Here is an 18,395-nt window from a genome sequence, read left to right as displayed (position 1 = left end):
ACTGTACGTCTCTGGAATGTTTGTATGCGTGTCTTTACCTGTGTGTGTAGCTATGTAGTATGTACAGTGCCTTGCAATAGTATTCATCCCCCTTGGCGTTTTCCTATTTTGTTGCATTACAACCTGTAATTTAAATTGATTTTTATTTGGATTTCATGTAATGGACATACACAAAATAGTCCAAATTGGTGAATAACTTGTTTAAAAAAAAATCTCTAACATAAATAACGGAAAAGTGTATTCACCCCCTTTGCTATGAAGTCCCTAAATAAGATCCGATGCAACCAATTACTTTCAGAAGTCACATAATCAGTTAAATAAAGTCCACCTGTGTGCAATCTAAGTGTCACATGATCTTTCACATGATCTCAGTATATATACACCTGTTCTGAAAGGCCCCAGAGTCTGCAACACCACTAAGTAAGGGGCACCACCAAGCAAGCGGCACCATGAAGACCAAGGAGCTCTCCAAACAGGTCAGGGACAAAGTTGTGGAGAAGTACAGATCAGGGTTGGATTATAAAAAAATATCAGAAACTTTGAACATCCCACGGAGCACCATTTAAATCGATTATTAAAAAATTGAAAGAATAAGGCACCACAACAAACCTGCCAAGAGAGGGCCACTCACGGACCAGGCAAGGAGGGCATTAATCAGAGAGGCAACGAAGACACCAAAGATAACCCTGAAGGAGCTGCAAAGCTCCACAGCGGAGATTGGAGTATCTGTCCATAGGACCACTTTAAGACGTACACTCCACAGAGCTGGGCTTTATGGAAGAGTGAAAAAAAATAAGCAAACACATTTGGTGTTCGCCAAAAGGCATGTGGGAGACTCCCCAAACATATGGAAGAAGGTACTCTGGTCAGATGAGACTAAAATTGAGCTTTTTGGACATCAAGGAAAATGCTATGTCTGGCGCAAACCCAACACCTCTCATCACCCCAAGAACACCATCCCCACAGTGAAGCATGGTGGTGCTAGCATCATGCTGTGGGGAGGTTTTTCATCGGCAGGAACTGGGAAACTGGTCAGAATTGAAGGAATGATGGATGACGCTAAATACAGGGAAATGTTTCAGTCTTCCAGAGATTTGAGACTGGGACGGAGGTTCACCTTCCAGCAGGACAATGACCCTAAGCATACTGCCAAAGCAACACTCGAGTGGTTTAAGGGGAGACATTGAAATGTCTTGGAATGGCCTAGTCAAAGCCCAGACCTCAATCCAATTGCGAATCTGTGGTATGACTTAAAGTTTGCTGTACACCAGCGGAACCCATCCAACTTGAACGAGCTGGAGCAGTTTTGCCTTGAAGAATGGGCAAATATCCCAGTGTCAAGATGCGCCAAGCTTATAGAGACATACCCCAAGAGATTTGCAGCTGTAATTGCTGCAAAAGGTGGCTCTACAAAGTATTGACTTTGGGGGGGGGGTGAATAGTTATGCACGCTCAAGTTTTCTGTTTTCTTGTCTTATTTATTGTTTGTTTCACAATAAAAACTATTTTGCATCTTCAAAGTAGTTGGCATGTTGTGTAAATCAAATGATATAAACCCCCAAAAATCCATTTTAATTCCAGGTTGTAAGGCAACAAAATAGGAAAAATGCCAAGGGGGATGAATACTTTCGCAAGCCACTGTATTTGTGTGTGTGGGTGTGTGTAGTCTACTTGCGTTTTGTGTCTGGGGACAGTCAACACTACAGTATCCCTTCCCCTGCAGCCCTGTGATGTAAGTACAAACACGGCCAGGCTGTTACAACCTGCAATGGCTGCCGGCCGCCTCCTCCTCCATACTTCCACCCACCAGAGTTTAGAGGCGTCCTGCTTGACTCATCCCTCCAGTGCTGCCTGCTGTCTGGCTAACAGTAGCTAACACCTCTCTGCACCTACACTAATGACAGCATTGTCATGCTCTCCCATGATCAGGACCAACTCACACAGCCCTCATTTCCTCTCATTGAGACACAGACTGGGCGAGAAGCAGAGATCTAATGAAAAGAAAAGAGAGAAAGAAAGAAATGGAGATAGAGGGAGGGGGTGAGAAACAGTGATCTTACTCAGAGAAGAGTGAATACGGATGGAGGGAAAGAAGGAACAAACATATAGAGAAGCTGTGATAAACAGTGAGACGTCAGGACGGAGAGAATACAGAGGGAGGGGACGGGGATCAATAGAACACATGCAGGGACACAGAGAGGGGCGGAGAGAAACATAAGATGATGAGAAAACAGACATGACAGGGAAGAGTGAACACACAGGGAGGGAACACAGGAGAAGAGAAACCGATTTGAGCTACGTGAATACAGAGCAAATAGAGGGGAGGCACATTGGAGACAGTTAGCTAGAGACACGGGGTATCCATGGAGATTAGATCGGTTAATAATGTTTTTGTGGGGACTGTCAGTCTATGTATGAAGAGGCTGTATGACTGTGTGGGACAGTGTGTGAGAGAGCGTCTGTGTGTGTTACTGGTTGTTGTGCTCAGTGTGTGTATCTGGATGTCTGTCTCTGTACGCAGCAGCAGCAGTGGTGAGTCTTGCTGTACCCTTCACCAGCCTGAGCCAGCTCTGCTCGACTCTGCTCTGTGCTGGGGGGAAATGAGGCGTCGCTCCATTGCGCACACTTTTCATTTTAGATTCCAGGTTTATTTATCCATATGTGTAGTGTAGTCTCACGGGTGGGTGTGTGTGTATGTGTACGTTTGTGTAATTTGTGTCGAATTACCATGTTTTTACATGCCATGTGTGTGTGTGTCGTGTCCAGTGGTGTGTGTGCCTTGACGTGCCTGCCTGTTGTAAGGCAGGAATTCCACTGAGAGCTAGTGAATCAGCAGGAGGCTGGAGGATCCAGGGGGAAATGGCCATAAAACAAGACTATTAGTGCTATCAGAGCCCGCTAATGTTCCACACACTCACACACACACTTCCCGTCCTCAGACAGGTTCAAGGTTACAGTACCCAGGCAGGAATATATGGCCTACTTCACTTCAGAAATAGGCTCTAGTGTGCGTTCCAGGTGCCATTTTAGTCTGCCTCGCTCTGACCACCTCCTTTCTTTACTCTAAAGGCTGAGTAGTTCTGACTTCTTCTGGTTGACAAGAACACGTTCTCAAGATATGGCCCCAGTGCAGACTGCACAAGGCAAGGCCTTCTAGAATGTTGTAATTCTTGGATGTAGCCTATTTTACAATTTTTAGAATTGTAGAATATGTTGATTCTAGAATTTGTTGATTCTAGAATTTAGAATATGTTGATTCTAGAATCTAGAATATGTTGATTCTAGAATCTAGAATATGTTGATTCTAGAATCTAGAATATGTTGATTCTAGAATCTAGAATATGTTGATTCTAGAATATGTTGATTCTAGAATCTAGAATATGTTGATTCTAGAATCTAGCACATGAAAGCATTATCCACCAGAGGAGCATAGGCCTACATAGTGTTTGTACGTGTGGTTAGGGAAGGGTTGAGGCTGTGTTTGGTTGTTATTGTAGAGGCTGTGTTATGCTGGCCTGCTTGCTGTTATAAAGGGGACAGGATTTCCTCTGGACTGATGGCCAGTGGACTGTTTGGCTCGCTGTGGGATACCAGAGTAGAGGAGACCCGCCCTGCCCCAGTGCAAGAGGAGATTCCCAGGCCAATCTGTCTTTCAGCATCTCCGCTGTTGGACCACCAATATGTATTTTATCATCGTTTTAAACATCTTTCCCATCATGTCTTGCAACACGTTTTAAACATGTTTTTCACCATGTCTTTCCAAGTTGTTGTAAAAGAGAATGTGTTGTCGATAGCCTACCTGGTAAGATGAAGGTAAAGGTGGTAGTAAAACCCACTCTTCATAACCGAGCCCACCTTTCATGAAAAAAGACTACAGGAGCCTACCATCTAAACCTTTCATGCATAATATGATACCATTTTGCTTACTCGGGTAGAAATCCCAATGAAGACGAACACACACTGATTTAGTGTCTCTCCTATGGTTCTCCTCAGTGGTCTGATCAGATCGTGTGTGTGTGTGTGTGTGTGTGTGTGTGTGAGTGGCCTACGTGACTTTACAAGTGTATGTGTGTGCTCATGAGCTAGTCTATCTCTGGCAGGCGTCATCATGGCTCAGTCCAGAGGCTATAAATCCTCTGTGTGTGTCTGATCAGTGATAGATGGCTCCAGTAGACTCTCCGCCATAGGCTAGATATTATCTCCTCTCCTCCGTGTTCCAGACCAACAGATGTGCATACTTACTGACTGACTTCAAGATCAGGGAAGAAACTTTCAACTGGAGATGGGGAGAGAAAGAAACCTCTTCAATTTGAAGTGAGAGAAAGTTAAGTAGGAAAAGAGAGGACAGGAAGGTGTGTGTGTGTGTTTGGTAGATAAATCAAAGGGAGAAATACTGTACTATGTCTGATGGGAGAAGTGAGATGAAAGATATAGTAGCGATGCAAATTGCTGTCACAATAGCTAGCAGCATTTTAGACTTTTTCACAGCCTCTGCTTCTTAATGAACTGACACATTATACAGGGAATGCTGAGGTGTCAAGACAAACATCCGGATGCAGTGTATGCGCGTGCCTGCGATTGGAGAATTATTTATAATTGTTGCTGTGTGTACGTGCACCTGTGTGTGAGAATAACTATTAAAATCGGTTGCATTCATGTGCGTCCGTGTGTGTGTGTGTGACAGAGCAACAGCCTCAGCCTCCTCTGACATAATTGGACCCTGTAGGCTGCAGAGAGGAGCTCCTAGCAGGCATTGAGTCACAGACAGATTAAAGGGGCAATTCCGCAGTAACGGAATTACAATTTGAATACGTTTTATTCACTTTAAAATGTATGCCAAACAAAAACCATTGATTTTCAAAGTTCGTTTTTGTACATTTATTTGTGGAAATTGTTAAAAGTAGTCCATGTGCATAGAGTTGTATTGTTTGTTACAGTGAGGGAAAAAAGTATTTGATCCCCTGCTGATTTTGTACGTTTTCCCACTGACAAAGACATAATCAGTCTATAATTTTAATGGTAGGTTTATTTGAACAGTGAGAGACAGAATAACAACAAAGAAAAACGCATGTCAAAAATGTTATAAATTGATTTGCATTTTAATGAGGGAAATAAGTATTTGACCCCTCTGCAAAACATGACTTAGTACTTGGTGGCAAAACCCTTGTTGGCAATCACAGAGGTCAGACGTTTCTTGTAGTTGGCCACCAGGTTTGCACACATCTCAGGAGGGATTTTGTTCCACTCCTCTTTGCAGATTTTCTCCAAGTCATTAAGGTTTCGAGGCTGACGTTTGGCAACTCGAACCTTCAGCTCCCTCCACAGATTTTCTATGGGATTAAGGTCTGGAGACTGGCTAGGCCACTCCAGGACCTTAATGTGCTTCTTCTTGAGCCACTCCTTTGTTGCCTTGGCCGTGTGTTTTGGGTCATTGTCATGCTGGAATACCCATCCACGACCCATTTTCAATGCCCTGGCTGAGGGAAGGAGATTCTCACCCAAGATTTGACGGTACATGGCCCCGTCCATCGTCCCTTTGATGCGGTGAAGTTGTCCTGCCCCCTTAGGATAATGTTTCCACCTCCATGTTTGACGGTGGGGATGGTGTTCTTGGGGTCATAGGCAGCATTCCTCCTCCTCCAAACACGGCGAGTTGAGTTGATGCCAAAGAGCTCCATTTTGATCTCATCTGACCACAACACTTTCACCCAGTTCTCCTCTGAATCATTCAGATGTTCATTGGCAAACTTCAGACGGCCCTGTATTTGTGCTTTCTTGAGCAGGGGGATCTTGCGGGCGCTGCAGGATTTCAGTCCTTCACGGCGTAGTGTGTTACCAATTGTTTTCTTGGTGACTATGGTCCCAGCTGCCTTGAGATCATTGACAAAATCCTCCCGTGTAGTTCTGGGCTGATTCCTCACCGTTCTCATGATCATTGCAACTCCACGAGGTGAGATCTTGCATGGAGCCCCAGGCCGAGGGAGATTGACAGTTATTTTGTGTTTCTTCCATTTGCGAATAATCGCACCAAGTGTTGTCACCTTCTCACCAAGCTGCTTGGCGATGGTATTGTAGCCCATTCCAGCCTTGTGTAGGTCTACAATCTTATCCCTGACATCCTTGGAGAGCTCTTTGGTCTTGGCCATGGTGGAGAGTTTGGAATCTGATTGATTGATTGCTTCTGTGGACAGGTGTCTTTTATACAGGTAACAAGCTGAGATTAGGAGCACTCCCTTTAAGAGTGTGCTCCTAATCTCAGCTCGTTACCTGTATAAAAGACACCTGGGAGCCAGAAATCTTTCTGATTGAGAGGGGGTCAAATACTTATTTCCCTCATTAAAATGCAAATCAATTTATAACATTTTTGACATGCGTTTTTCTGGATTTTTTTGTTATTCTGTCTCTCACTGTTCAAATAAACCTACCATTAAAATTATAGACTGATCATTTCTTTGTCAGTGGGCAAACGTACAAAATCAGCAGGGGATCAAATACTTTTTTCCCTCACTGTAACAAACAATACAACTCTATGCACATGGACTACTTTTAACAATTTCCACAAATAAATGTACAAAAACGAATTTAGTGTAAGAACTGTGCAGATGCAAACTTTTGTAACAGAATTACTGTGAAATATCCCTCAGGTTTTTATGCGACCACGTTTTCCAAAAACTGGTAAATATATGCTCAGAATTAACGATGCACTATGCAGAAATCGCTCCTTCATTTCCTGGTTGCTAAAATTCAAATAGTTTGCCTAATTTCAGTTTGTGACAAAACAAGCAAGTATAGTGTAGAGAATCATTGTACCATCTAAACCGCTGTGAAAAACTGTATCGTTTCCATAACCAAAAATATTGTATTTTCAGCTGTTTGAAGCTGGTGTACAAAACCGAAAGTAAAAGACACAAAAATGAAACTTAAGAACAAGAAGTATTGAAATAGCGCACACAGAACAAATATACCGCTTCTTAGACTTGTTTTCAATGTAAATGACCAACCTATAACTCACATTTCTATATGAATTTGGTGGGGGTCGCCCAAGAAGTTACATATTGCAGCATTAAGATTCAAAGAAAGAATGTGGTGTCAGCCATGGCATCTTGAGTTTAACAAAAATCTATTTTGGTTATTGAAGTGGATTTACACCCGGTAACGGAAATACATCATGGGTTCCTGATCTGTACTACACAGAAATGCATAGTTATGGATATGAATGTCATTCTCCTCATGTTTTACAAGTTTGGACATCACAGCGCAGCACAGCAGAGTAGAGTTCTGTGCAGTAGAGTACAGTACAATATTACTGTACTATACACTACTTTTACTTACTGTACTGTACTATTGTATTGGACTGTACTATACTGTGCTCTACTCACTGTACTGTGCTGTGCTGTACTGTACTCAGTACCAGAGGTTGGAACCCAAATTATTTTCCAATCCGACCAGCAAAATAAAGTTCTGAACTGGTTCGAACCCAAAAAAAGTAATGGTTTATATTGTTCCTTTCTGTTCCTTTTTAAACCTCTGCAAATCAGTGTGGATAGAGCAGCTTGCTGTGGAGCAGGCAAAATATTTACATGCATTGGACAGATGAGTTTGCGACTTAAATTCTGCGGGTGGGGAGAGAGCGAGAGAGGGTGGAGGAGGCTTGGCTTGAAGCGCTGGGCATCTTGTTATGACATGCATTATCTGAATTAGGCCCACAGAACTATACCTACGGAGGAGTGGCTTCTATGAAGGAACTTTGAATGTCTTTGAACTTCAGAGTTGGCTTAACGTTGGACCAGCTAGCTAGCTAACAAGCTTGTGTGTGTGCGCAGAGCGGCGCCAGAATGAAAATAAAAACACATCTTACCTTTTTGTAAATAATAAATCCAATGTGAAACGTTATAACTAGAGTATCCTTAACTAGCATTGAAAAGGTTAATTCATTCTTCTCTAATTAAAAATCTATCTCCCTAATTTCTGAATCACGCTTGTAATGTCAGTAGGCTACTAGACTATGGTTCAGAGGGGGAGGGGCCTACACACGCACACTCAATGGCAATGATTTTCAGGTGGCAGGCCGGCAGACACTGGAATAAGTTTGAGTTTATGCTTTGCATAGGCACTTTGTTGCGTTTTTTTTGTGGCACTGGAAAAAAATGCCTGGAGCATAAAGTAACGTTATTAACCAGTTCCTATGCTTTTAAAATAACTTTCCTTCGCAGTTCTGAATTTCGTTATTTCCCGGTTTTGTGTTCTGTTACCTGAACCGGTTCCAACCCCTGCTCAGTATTGTACTGTGCTCTACTCACTATACTGTAATGTGCTATCCAAACTTTTGAAACATACATCTACAATGGGTTCAGATTTGGTCCGGTCCATCTGTGGACGTTAACATCAATGCCAGGTTGGACTAACCAAATTTCAACTACTTTTCAACATCCATGGAGGTGCTCAGTGGGTGAGGATGCTGGTTAAAGTAAATGGAAAGAGAGGGGACTCATGGGTAGGTGTCAGTAAGAGCTGGGAGAGGTGACATTAACTGGAAATGAGAGAAAGGCAGAGAGAAAGGGAGGGGTTGTCCAGACTCAGACTGTTTTAACACTCTTGGTTTGACCACCAGACGACAGAAAGAAAACCGTTATCAGCTGAACATAACAGTATGCCAGTGTAAGGGAGGACAGGCAAGATTTATGGCAAAAAAGTATATTTGCACACCTTTGGCTCCAGTGCTGCCTCACAGGCACTATTCATGTCAAAAAAGTACACGTGCGCACCAGAAGCTCTTGCTAGCAAATTAGCAGTTCTCAACTGTTAGCAGTCTCGTACTGGCAGTAAAAACAGACGATTACCATAAGCTTTTGAGTTTCATCACTCAGTTATTACATTTAAATTACATTTAACAAACCAAACATTGAAATACTGTTATGTAAAGTTAAAATGCAAACCGGTCCATGCATCAATAACTGTATATAGTAAAATACTGTTTACAGCCCTACAAGGATGTGCCCTAACAGTGTGGCTGGTGTGTATTTAAATGTGTGCATGATCTAACACCTCTCTCTCGCTCTCTCTCTCCTCTCTCTTCTCTCCTCTCTTCTCTCTCTCTCTCTCTCTCTCTCTAGGTGCCCTGACGGTAGGCCTGGTGCGGCAGTGCCAGACCATCCACGGACGGGACCGCACCTGTATCCCCCCGCGGCTACCCCCCGAGTGGGTCACCACGCTCTTCTTCATCATCCTGGGTATCATCTCCCTCACGGTGACCTGCGGTCTGCTGGTGGCGTCCCACTGGCGCCGCGAGGCCACCAAGTACGCCCGCTGGATCGCCTTCACCGGGAGTAAGGGACTCTAGTGACCATGAAATGACCGTACCTTAATGACGGTTGAGTGTACTTCCGAGCTCAACCGAGTGTACCTTTACTGATAGACGTTACTCAGACACACACTACACTTGACCACTAAATAGTTGTACTTGGTCACTCAAACGTTAAGAAAACACCCTCCCTATCACCCTGTTAAGTAGCTTGACCAAACAAGCTGTAGGCCTAGGGACAGAGTCTCTCTCTGTCACTCCCCACTCCTCCCTCCAATCTCTCTCCCCTCTTTTTCATGACATTATTTACTTCGAATAACACTCCCCTCAACACCAGTGCATCCGTCTACGAGCAGATGTACCCTCTCTCCTACACGAAAGGAGGGGTAGGAGTAGAGGGAGAGAAGAGGAAAAGGGGAGGAGAAGGAGAAGGGGGGCTGTGAAAATATTGGTTTAGCTTTGCATTCATGTCTAACATTTCAGTGGTGAAGTTGATTCAGGTAAACCAATGGAACCTATGTGTGTGATGTTTGCGTCTTTTGTGTGGGCGGTGTGTGTGCGTGTGCTTGTATGCTGTGTGTGTCTTCTCTATTCTCCATGCCTCCAGATCATCCCTTTCCCTTCCCTGCAGCTCTTCCACTGAGAAGTGCATTCTATGGTACCTGTGTGGGCGTCATAGAGTACCACTCAATCGCTTCCTTTTGTCTTTCGACACTCATCCCCCTCTTTTTAGACAGGAATTCAGAGGAGACACTTCTTAACTCAATACCAACCCAACATTCAGCAGCCCTGCTGAGCTGGGCTGTTTCGTAAGGCTGTGTAGGTGTTCATATTCTGATTGGTTGTTTAGCAAAGAGAAGAGACAGCCTCCCTCTCTCTCACTCAGTCACTCACTCACTCATACACACACACACACACACATACACACACACACGTAGATACAGAGTTTTACTAGCACACAGCCACAAGTGAAGGAATTGGTGCATCACAGTCATTATCTGTTAGTCGTATTTAGAGATTAAGAATGATTCTATTTCTATGGTGTATTTACCCCGTGAATCACCCAATAATCAATTTCCCTCCAACCCCTCTAAAAAGAGGCGTTGTCAATGTGTTCATTGCAAATCTGTGTCACGTGCTAAATGTGATTTTATTCAGTAATGTTTTACAATCACACATCGCTCTGAGGCAAGTGATGAGGTTGCCCTGGCAACAGGGAGGAAATAGTCACAATCATCCAGGGTTCCGTTGGCCGTATCGGGTCCTCAGTGACACTCTCTCTCTCTCTCTCTCTCTCTCTCTCTCTCTCTCTCTCTCTCTCTCTCTCTCTCTCTCATGCTTTCACACTCTCCCTCTCTGTCTCTGCCGCTCTCCCTCTTGTGCTTTTACATTCTATCACTTTCTCTCCCACTCTCTCTCACTGCAGTGCAGACTACCACTGATGGCTTCTCTCAGACAAAGAGATGCATTTTAAAGAAACAGGGAAAGGGGGATACCTAGTCAGTTGCACAACTGAATGCATTCAACTGAAATGTGTCTTCCGCATTTAACCCAACCCCTCTGAATCAGAGAGGTGCGGGGGGCTGCCTTAATCGACGTCCATGTCATTGGCGCCCGGGGAGCAGATGATGTTGGGGGGTTAACTGCCTTGCTCAAGGGCAGAACGGCAGATTTTTCCACCTTGCCGGCTCGGGGATTCGAACCAGCAACCTTTTGGTTACTGGCCCAACGCTCTTAACAGCTAGGCTACCTGCCTCCAGAAAGAAAGAGTTTGAGAGAGAAGGAACGGGAGAATGTGTGTGGGGAGGGGGTAGAGATTGAGATGTGTGAAGGGGAGACTAGAGAATGACACTGAGCTACACTGGACCAGGAAGAGTGGGAGAGGGAGATGAAGAGAAAATGAGAGCGGGATTGAGAGACTGGAGAGGTAGAAAAGCATCACTTGTAACCTGAGAGCCAGCTATGGGTGAAGGAAAGGGGGAGGAGGAGAGAGGGGTTCTAAAGGGGGTGGAAAGTAAGAGGGCCTTGAGTATTTCCCTGACAGTGCTGAACACTGCACCTCACAGGGTTGCTGCTGCTGCTGTGTAATGGTTTGTGGAATGGGCAGGCCGGGCTTTCTCCTTTCAGGAAAGAGGGAGAGGGGAGGGAGAGGTAGAGTGAGGAGAAGGGTGGGAGACAGAATGGGGATTAAAAGACAGAGTTAAAGTGAGGGAGAGATTGATGAAGAAGAGCGAGAGTGAGTATGTGTGAGAGTGAGAAGGTTTGGGATAAGGAGCATCCTGGATTGGCGCTCTGTGTTACAGAATGAAAGGTGCAGGGAGAGGGGGGGGGGGGGTAGCTAATAGGGGGCTAACAGGTGATGATTGCTGGCTGGGGAAAGGAAGCTACCAGTAGACGTAGCTGGCCCAGGGCCACTGCCACCTGAAAGGACCGCTTTGTACAGCCAGCACAGGCCCCCTTCTGTCTCCTGTGCACTACACTCTTTACACTAGGCCCTAGCCAGGCCCCCTTCTGTCTCCTGTGCACTACACTCTTTACATTAGGCCCTAGCTAGTAGGCTTGGGCGGTATACCGTATATACCGGGGTATTTGGAAATAGCCACTGGATGGTTTTTAAATACCATCAATACTGTTGGAAATATTTCTTTGAAGTTATTTATTTATTTGTTTTTTAATATTTGTAGCTACTTTTTAAATAAATACCTGCAGTCAACTTGTGCAATACATTAGGAGAGAAAGAAGATTGCATTCTTCATTTCACCTGTCACATAATTTTTCATTATGAAGCTTACTGGTAGTCCCCAGTCATGTGATGTTTGTTTAGATGAGAGACCGGAGCCTTGTGAGTCACTCACTGTTGTGCAGCACGCGCCAGGTGATCTAGTTACAGTATGGAATTCACAACTAAATATTTGCCAGCTATATACAGTTGAAGTCGGAACTTTACATACACCTTAGCCAAATACATTTAAACTCAGTTTTTCACAATTCCTGACATTTAATCCTAGTAAAAATTCCCTGTTTTAGGTCAGTTAGGATCACCACTTTTATTTTAAGAATGTGAAATGTCAGAGTAATAGTAGAGAGAATGATTTATTTCAGCTTTTATTTCATTCATCACATTCCCAGTGGGTCAGAAGTTTACATGCACTCAATTAGTATTTGGTAGCATTGCCTTTTAAATTGTTTAACTTGGGTCAAACGTTTCAGGTAGCCTTCCACAAGCTTCCCACAATAAGTTGGGTGAATTTTGGCTCATTCCTCCTAACAGAGCTGGTGTAACTGAGTCAGGTTTGTAGGCCTCCTTGCTCGCACACGCCTTTTCAGTTCTGCCCACACATTTTCTATAGGATTGAGGTCATGGCTTTGTGATGGCCACCCCAATCCCTTGACTTTGTTGTCCTTAAGCCATTTTGCCACAACTTTGGAAGTATGCTTGGGATCATTGTCCATTTGGAAGACCCATTTGCTACCAAGTTTTAACTTCCTGACTGATGTCTTGAGATGTTGCTTCAATACATCCACATAATTGTCCTTCCTCATGATGCCATCTATTTTGTGAAGTGCACCAGTCCCTCCTGCAGCAAAGCACCCCCACAGCATGATGCTGCCACCCCCGTGCTTCACGGTTGGGATGGTGTTCTTCGGCTTGCAAGCGACCCCCTTTTTCCTCCAAACATAACGATGGTGATTATGGCCAAACAGTTCTATTTGTGTTTCATCAGACCAGAGGACATTTCTCCAAAAAGTACGATCTATGTCCCCATGTGCAGTTGCAAATCGTAGTCTGGCTTTTTTATGGCGGTTTTGGAGCAGTGGCTTCTTCCTTGCTGAGCGGCCTTTCAGGTTATGACGAAATAGGACTCGTTTTACTGTGGATATAGATACTTTTGTACCTGTTTCCTCCAGCATCTTCACAAGGTCCTTTGCTGTTGTTCTGGGATTTATTTGCACTTTTCGCACCAAAGTAAGTTAATCTCTAGGAGACAGAACGCATCTCCATCCTGAGCGGTATGACGGCTGCGTGGTCCCATGGTGTTTATACTTGCGTACTATTGTTTGTACAGATGAACATGGTACCTTCAGGCGTTTGGAAATTGCTCCCAAGGATGAACCAGACTTGTGGTCTTGGCTGATTTCTTTTGATTTTCCCATGATGTCAAGCAAAGAGGCACTGAGTTTGAAGGTAGGCCTTGAAATACATCTACAGGTACACCTCCAATTGACTCAAATGATGTCAATTAGCCTATCAGAAGCTTCGAAAGCCATGACATCATTTTCTGGAATTTTCCAAGCTGTTTAAAGGCCCAGCCAACTTAGTGTATGTAAACTTCTGACCCACTGGAATTGTGATACAATGAATTATAAGTGAAATAATCTGTCTATAAACAATTGTTGGAAAAATTACTTGTGTCATGCACAAAGTTGATGTCCTAACCGACTTGCCAAAGCTATAGTTTGTTAACAAGAAATTTGTGGAGTGGTTGAAAAACAAGTTTTAATGACTCCAACCTAAGTGTATGTAAACTTCCGACTTCAACTGTATCTTATAACTAATATGTTAACTGTCTAATATGTGCTAAATGCTCTGCAGTTGTGTATTTGGTTTGCTAATATAGAAGCTAGTTAGCTATCTAGCTAAGTGGTTAGCTTCTTCCAAAATCAAGTTTAGCTTGGTAACAGCAGAGAACCCCCTCCTGGATCGAGAGCCTTGCTGTCTAATATTTGTTTTGTGCGTACAGTATTTACACTAGGCCCCCTTCTGTCCCCTGTACACTACACTCTTTACGAAAAAAAATTACTTAAATATATAAAAGTATAAATCATTTAAAATTCCTATTATTTAGCAAAGCAGATGGCACAATTGTCTTGTTTTTTTAAATTTCGGATAGCCAGGGGCACACTCCAACACTCAGACATTATTTACAAAAGATGCATTTGTTTTTATTGAGTCCGCCAGACCAGAGGCAGTAGGGATGACCACGTGTTCTCTTGATAAGTGCGTGAATTGACTATTTTCCTGTCCTGCTAAGCATTCAAAATGTAATGAGTACATTTGGTTGTCAGGGAAAATGTATGGAGTCAAAAGTAAAATATTTTATTTAGGAATGTAGTAAAGTAAAGTACAGATACCCCCAAAAACTACTTAAGTAGTACTTTATAGTATTTTTACTTAAGTTACCAGTGGTGTAAAGTACTTATCAGCTAAGGTAGTTTGAGAAACACTGAGCTAAGGTAGATTTACCTAATCCAGTCCCTCTCCTGTCATTGCCAACGGGCCGGCCGCTGTGGTTCTGGCGTGTGGTGGGTAAACACATGGCCGTGGCAGTGAGGACAGACGTAAATATTAGCCATGTCTGCCCAGCCCGGCAGGTTAGCCAGACAGCACTCTCCTCGCTAGCTGGCAGGACAGACAGGACACATTCAGCCAGCCTGCCTGCTAGCGTAGAGAGGGCCATAGAGAGCCAGCAGCATTATCTGAGCTGTTTTAGCTAGGCTAAATCAGTCCCTTTCTGAGGGGGAAAAATAGCCTGTTTGGGCTGGAGGACATGATGTGTAGCTGTAGTGTTGTGGAAGCATATGAGGAGTTATTGCCCCAGGCCTCTTTTTTGATTTCCATCTACCTGCGTTTAGAAAATCTGCCCAATGATTGAAGCCTTAGTTACGGCACTGTGTGAATGGAAGAAAGTTTCATATGTAAGCCTTTGATTGTGTCTGGCAAAGCAACTTGATTCGATTTAGTCCGTTTCCAGTTTGTCTGTTCAGTGGTAATTCACAGGAATCCGAGAATTACCTTGTTTGACTTTCGATTGACAGTTGCACTTATAGACAAGACCCAGCTAACACTTCCCTAAATGTTCTCCTTTCACTAGTTGACATACAGTGCCTTCAGAAAGTATTCACACCTCTTGACTTTTTCAAAATGTTGTGTTACTTGCCTACACACAATACCCCTTCATGTTAAAGTGGAATTATCTTTTATTTATGTATAACAAATTAAAAGCTGAAATGTCTTTAGTCATTATGTATTCAAGCCCTTTGTTATGGCAAGCCTAAATAAGTTCAGGAGTAAACATTTGCTTAACAAGTCACATAATAAGACTCACTCTGTGTGCAATAATAGTGTTTAACATAGTTTTTGAATGACTACCTCATCTCTGTACGCCACAGATGCAATTATCTGTAAGGTCCCTCAGTCGAGCAGTGAATTCCAAACACAGATTCAACCAGGGAGATTTTCTAATGCCTCGCAAAGAAGGGCACCTATTGGTAGATGGGTACAAATTAAAAAAGCAGACATTGAATATCCCTTTGAGCATGGTGAAGTTATTCATTACACTTTGGATGGTTTGTCAATACACCCAGTCACTACAAAGATACAGGCATCCTTCCTAACTCAGTGCCAGAGAGGAAGGAAACCACTCAGGGATTTTCAATGGGCCAATGGTGACTTTAAAACAGTTAGAGAGAACTGAGGATGGATCAACAACATTGTAGTTACTCCACAATACTAACCTAATTGATAAAGTGAAAAGAAGGAGGCCTTTACAGAATAAAAATATTCCAAAACATGCACCCTGTTTGCAACAAGGCACTAAAGTAATACTGCAAAAAATTACCTTTTTGTCCTGAATACAAAGTCTTATGTTTGGGGCAAATCCAAAACAACACATTACTAAGTATCACTCTCCATATTTTCAAGCATAGTGGTGGCTGCGTCATGTTATGGGTATGCTTGTAATCATTAAGGACAGGGGAGTTTTTCAGGATAAACAAAATAAACAAAAGGGAGCTAAGCACAGAAAACATCCTATAGGAAAACCTGGTTCAGGCTGCTTTCCACCAGACACTGGGAGATTAATTCACCTTTCAGCAGGAAATTAACCTAAAACACAAGGCCAAATCTACACTGGAGTTGCTTACCAAAAAGAGTGGATGTTCCTGAGTGGCCTAGTTACAGTTTTGACTTAAATTTACTTGGAAATCTATGGCAAGTCCTGAAAATGGTTGTCTAGCAACGATCAACAACCAATTTGACAGAGCTTGAAGAATTTGGAAAATAATAATGGGCAAATGTTATGTGTGGGAAGCTCTTAGAGACGTACCCAGAAAGACTCAGAGCTGTAATCGCTGCCAAAGGTGATTTTAACATGTATTGACTCAGGGGGTTGAATACTTATCTAATCAAGATATATTAGTGTTTTATTTTTCCTGAATTTTCCACTTTGACATTGCTGGCAAAAAATGACAATTAAATCTATTTTAGTCCCACTTTGTAACACAACAAAATGTTGATTTGTAGGGGTCCAGATTTTGCAGCTCTTTCAGAACATCAACTGTCTGAATTTGTGTGAAGGAGAAGCGGGGGGTGCATGGGCAAGTTGCAGTGGAGGGTGCAGAGCTGGTGACCGGGGTAGTGGTAGCCAGGTGGAAAGCATGGCCAGCCGTAGCAAAATGCTTGTTGAAATTCTCTATTATTGTAGATTTATCGGTGGTGATAGTGTTTCCTAGCCTCAGTGCAGTGGGCAGCTGGGAGGAGATGCTCTTATTCTCCATGGACTTTACAGTGTCCCAAAACGTTTTGGAGTTAGTGCTACAGGATGCAAATTTCTGTTTGAAAAAGCTAGCCTTTGCTTTCCTAACTGCTTGTGTATATTTGCTCCTAACTTCCCTGAAAAGTTGCATATCGCGGGGGCTATTCGATGCTAATGCAGTACGCCACAGGATGTTTTTGTGCTGGTCAAGGGCAGTCAAGTCTGAGGAGAACCAGGGGCTATATCTGTTCTTAGTTCTGAATTCATGCTTATTTAAGATTGAGAGGAAAGCACTTGTAAAGAACAACCAGGCACCCTCTACTGACGGAATGAGATCGATATCCATCCAGGATACCTGGGCCAGGTCAATTAGGAAGGCCTGCTCGCTAAAGTGTTTTAGGGAGCGTTTGACAGTGATGAGGGGTGGTCGTTTGACCACGGACCCGTTACGGACGCAGGCAATAAGGCAGTGATCGCTGAGATCCTGGTTGAAGACAGCGGAGGTGTATTTAGAGGGTAAGTTAGTCAGGATGATATCTATAAGGGTGCCCATGTTTACGGATTTAGGGTTGTACCTGGTAGGTTCCTTGATAATTTGTGTGAGATTGAGGGCATCTAGTTTGGATTGTAGGATGGCCGGGGTGTTAAGCATATCCCAGTTTAGGTCACCAAGCAGTACGAACTCTGAGGATAGATGGGGGGCAATCAATTTACATATGGTGTCCAGGGCACAGCTGGGGGCTGAGGGGGGTCTGTAGCAAGCGGCAACAGTGAGAGACTTATTTCTGGAAAGGTGGATTTTTAGAAGTAGGAGCTCAAACGGATAGTATGATAGAGCTCTGCAGGCTATCTCTACAGTAGATTGCAACTCCACCCCCTTTGGCAGTTCTATCTAGACGGAAAATGTTGTAGTTGGGGATGGAAATGTCTGAATTTTTGGTGGCCTTCCTAAGCCAGGATTCTGCTAGAACATCAGGGTTGGCGGAGTGTGCTAACGCAGTGAATAACTCAAACTTAGGGAGGAGGCTTCTGATGTTAACATGCAGTTGGGTTGGGTGCCAGAGCAGTGACTTATTATCAGAGCGTTATATCACTTCTCTCAGCAGGAAGTCTAACACAGTAATTGGTGTCTTAATATTGACGCCAAGTGCTTGTCTCTTCAGAAGTATATACACTGCTCAAAAAAATAAAGGGAACACTTAAACAACACAATGTAACTCCAAGTCAATCACACTTCTGTGAAATCAAACTGTCCACTTAGGAAGCAACACTGATTGACAATACATTTCACATGCTGTTGTGCAAATGGAATAGACAACAGGTGGAAATTATAGGCAATTAGCAAGACACCCCCCCAATAAAGGACTGGTTTTGCAGGTGGTGTCCACAGACCACTTCTCAGTTCCTATGCTTCCTGGCTGATGTTTTGGTCACTTTTGAATGCTGGTGGTGCTTTCACTCTAGTGGTAGCATGAGACTGTGTCTACAACCCACACAAGTGGCTCAGGTAGTGCAGCTCATCCAGGATGGCACATCAATGCGAGCTGTGGCAAGAAGGT

General features: G+C 43.5%; 1 protein-coding gene across 1 annotated transcript in view; it reads left to right on the top strand.

Annotated features, from left to right (window-relative positions):
* LOC311144202 (modulator of smoothened protein) overlaps positions 1–18,395 on the top strand; it is a 34,433-nt gene that overhangs the window by 11,552 nt on the left and 4,486 nt on the right. Inside the window, exon 2 of the mRNA XM_084180209.1 lies at positions 9,114–9,326. Coding sequence (XP_084036335.1) covers positions 9,114–9,326 — 213 coding nt within the window. The remainder of the gene's footprint in view (positions 1–9,113; positions 9,327–18,395) is intronic.

The sequence above is a fragment of the Coregonus lavaretus genome (genome assembly GCF_964263955.1).
Source record: "Coregonus lavaretus genome assembly, chromosome: 2".
Taxonomy (NCBI): domain Eukaryota; kingdom Metazoa; phylum Chordata; class Actinopteri; order Salmoniformes; family Salmonidae; genus Coregonus; species Coregonus lavaretus.
Note: the sequence above shows the minus strand (reverse complement) of the source record. Positions and strands in the feature narration are given on the sequence as shown.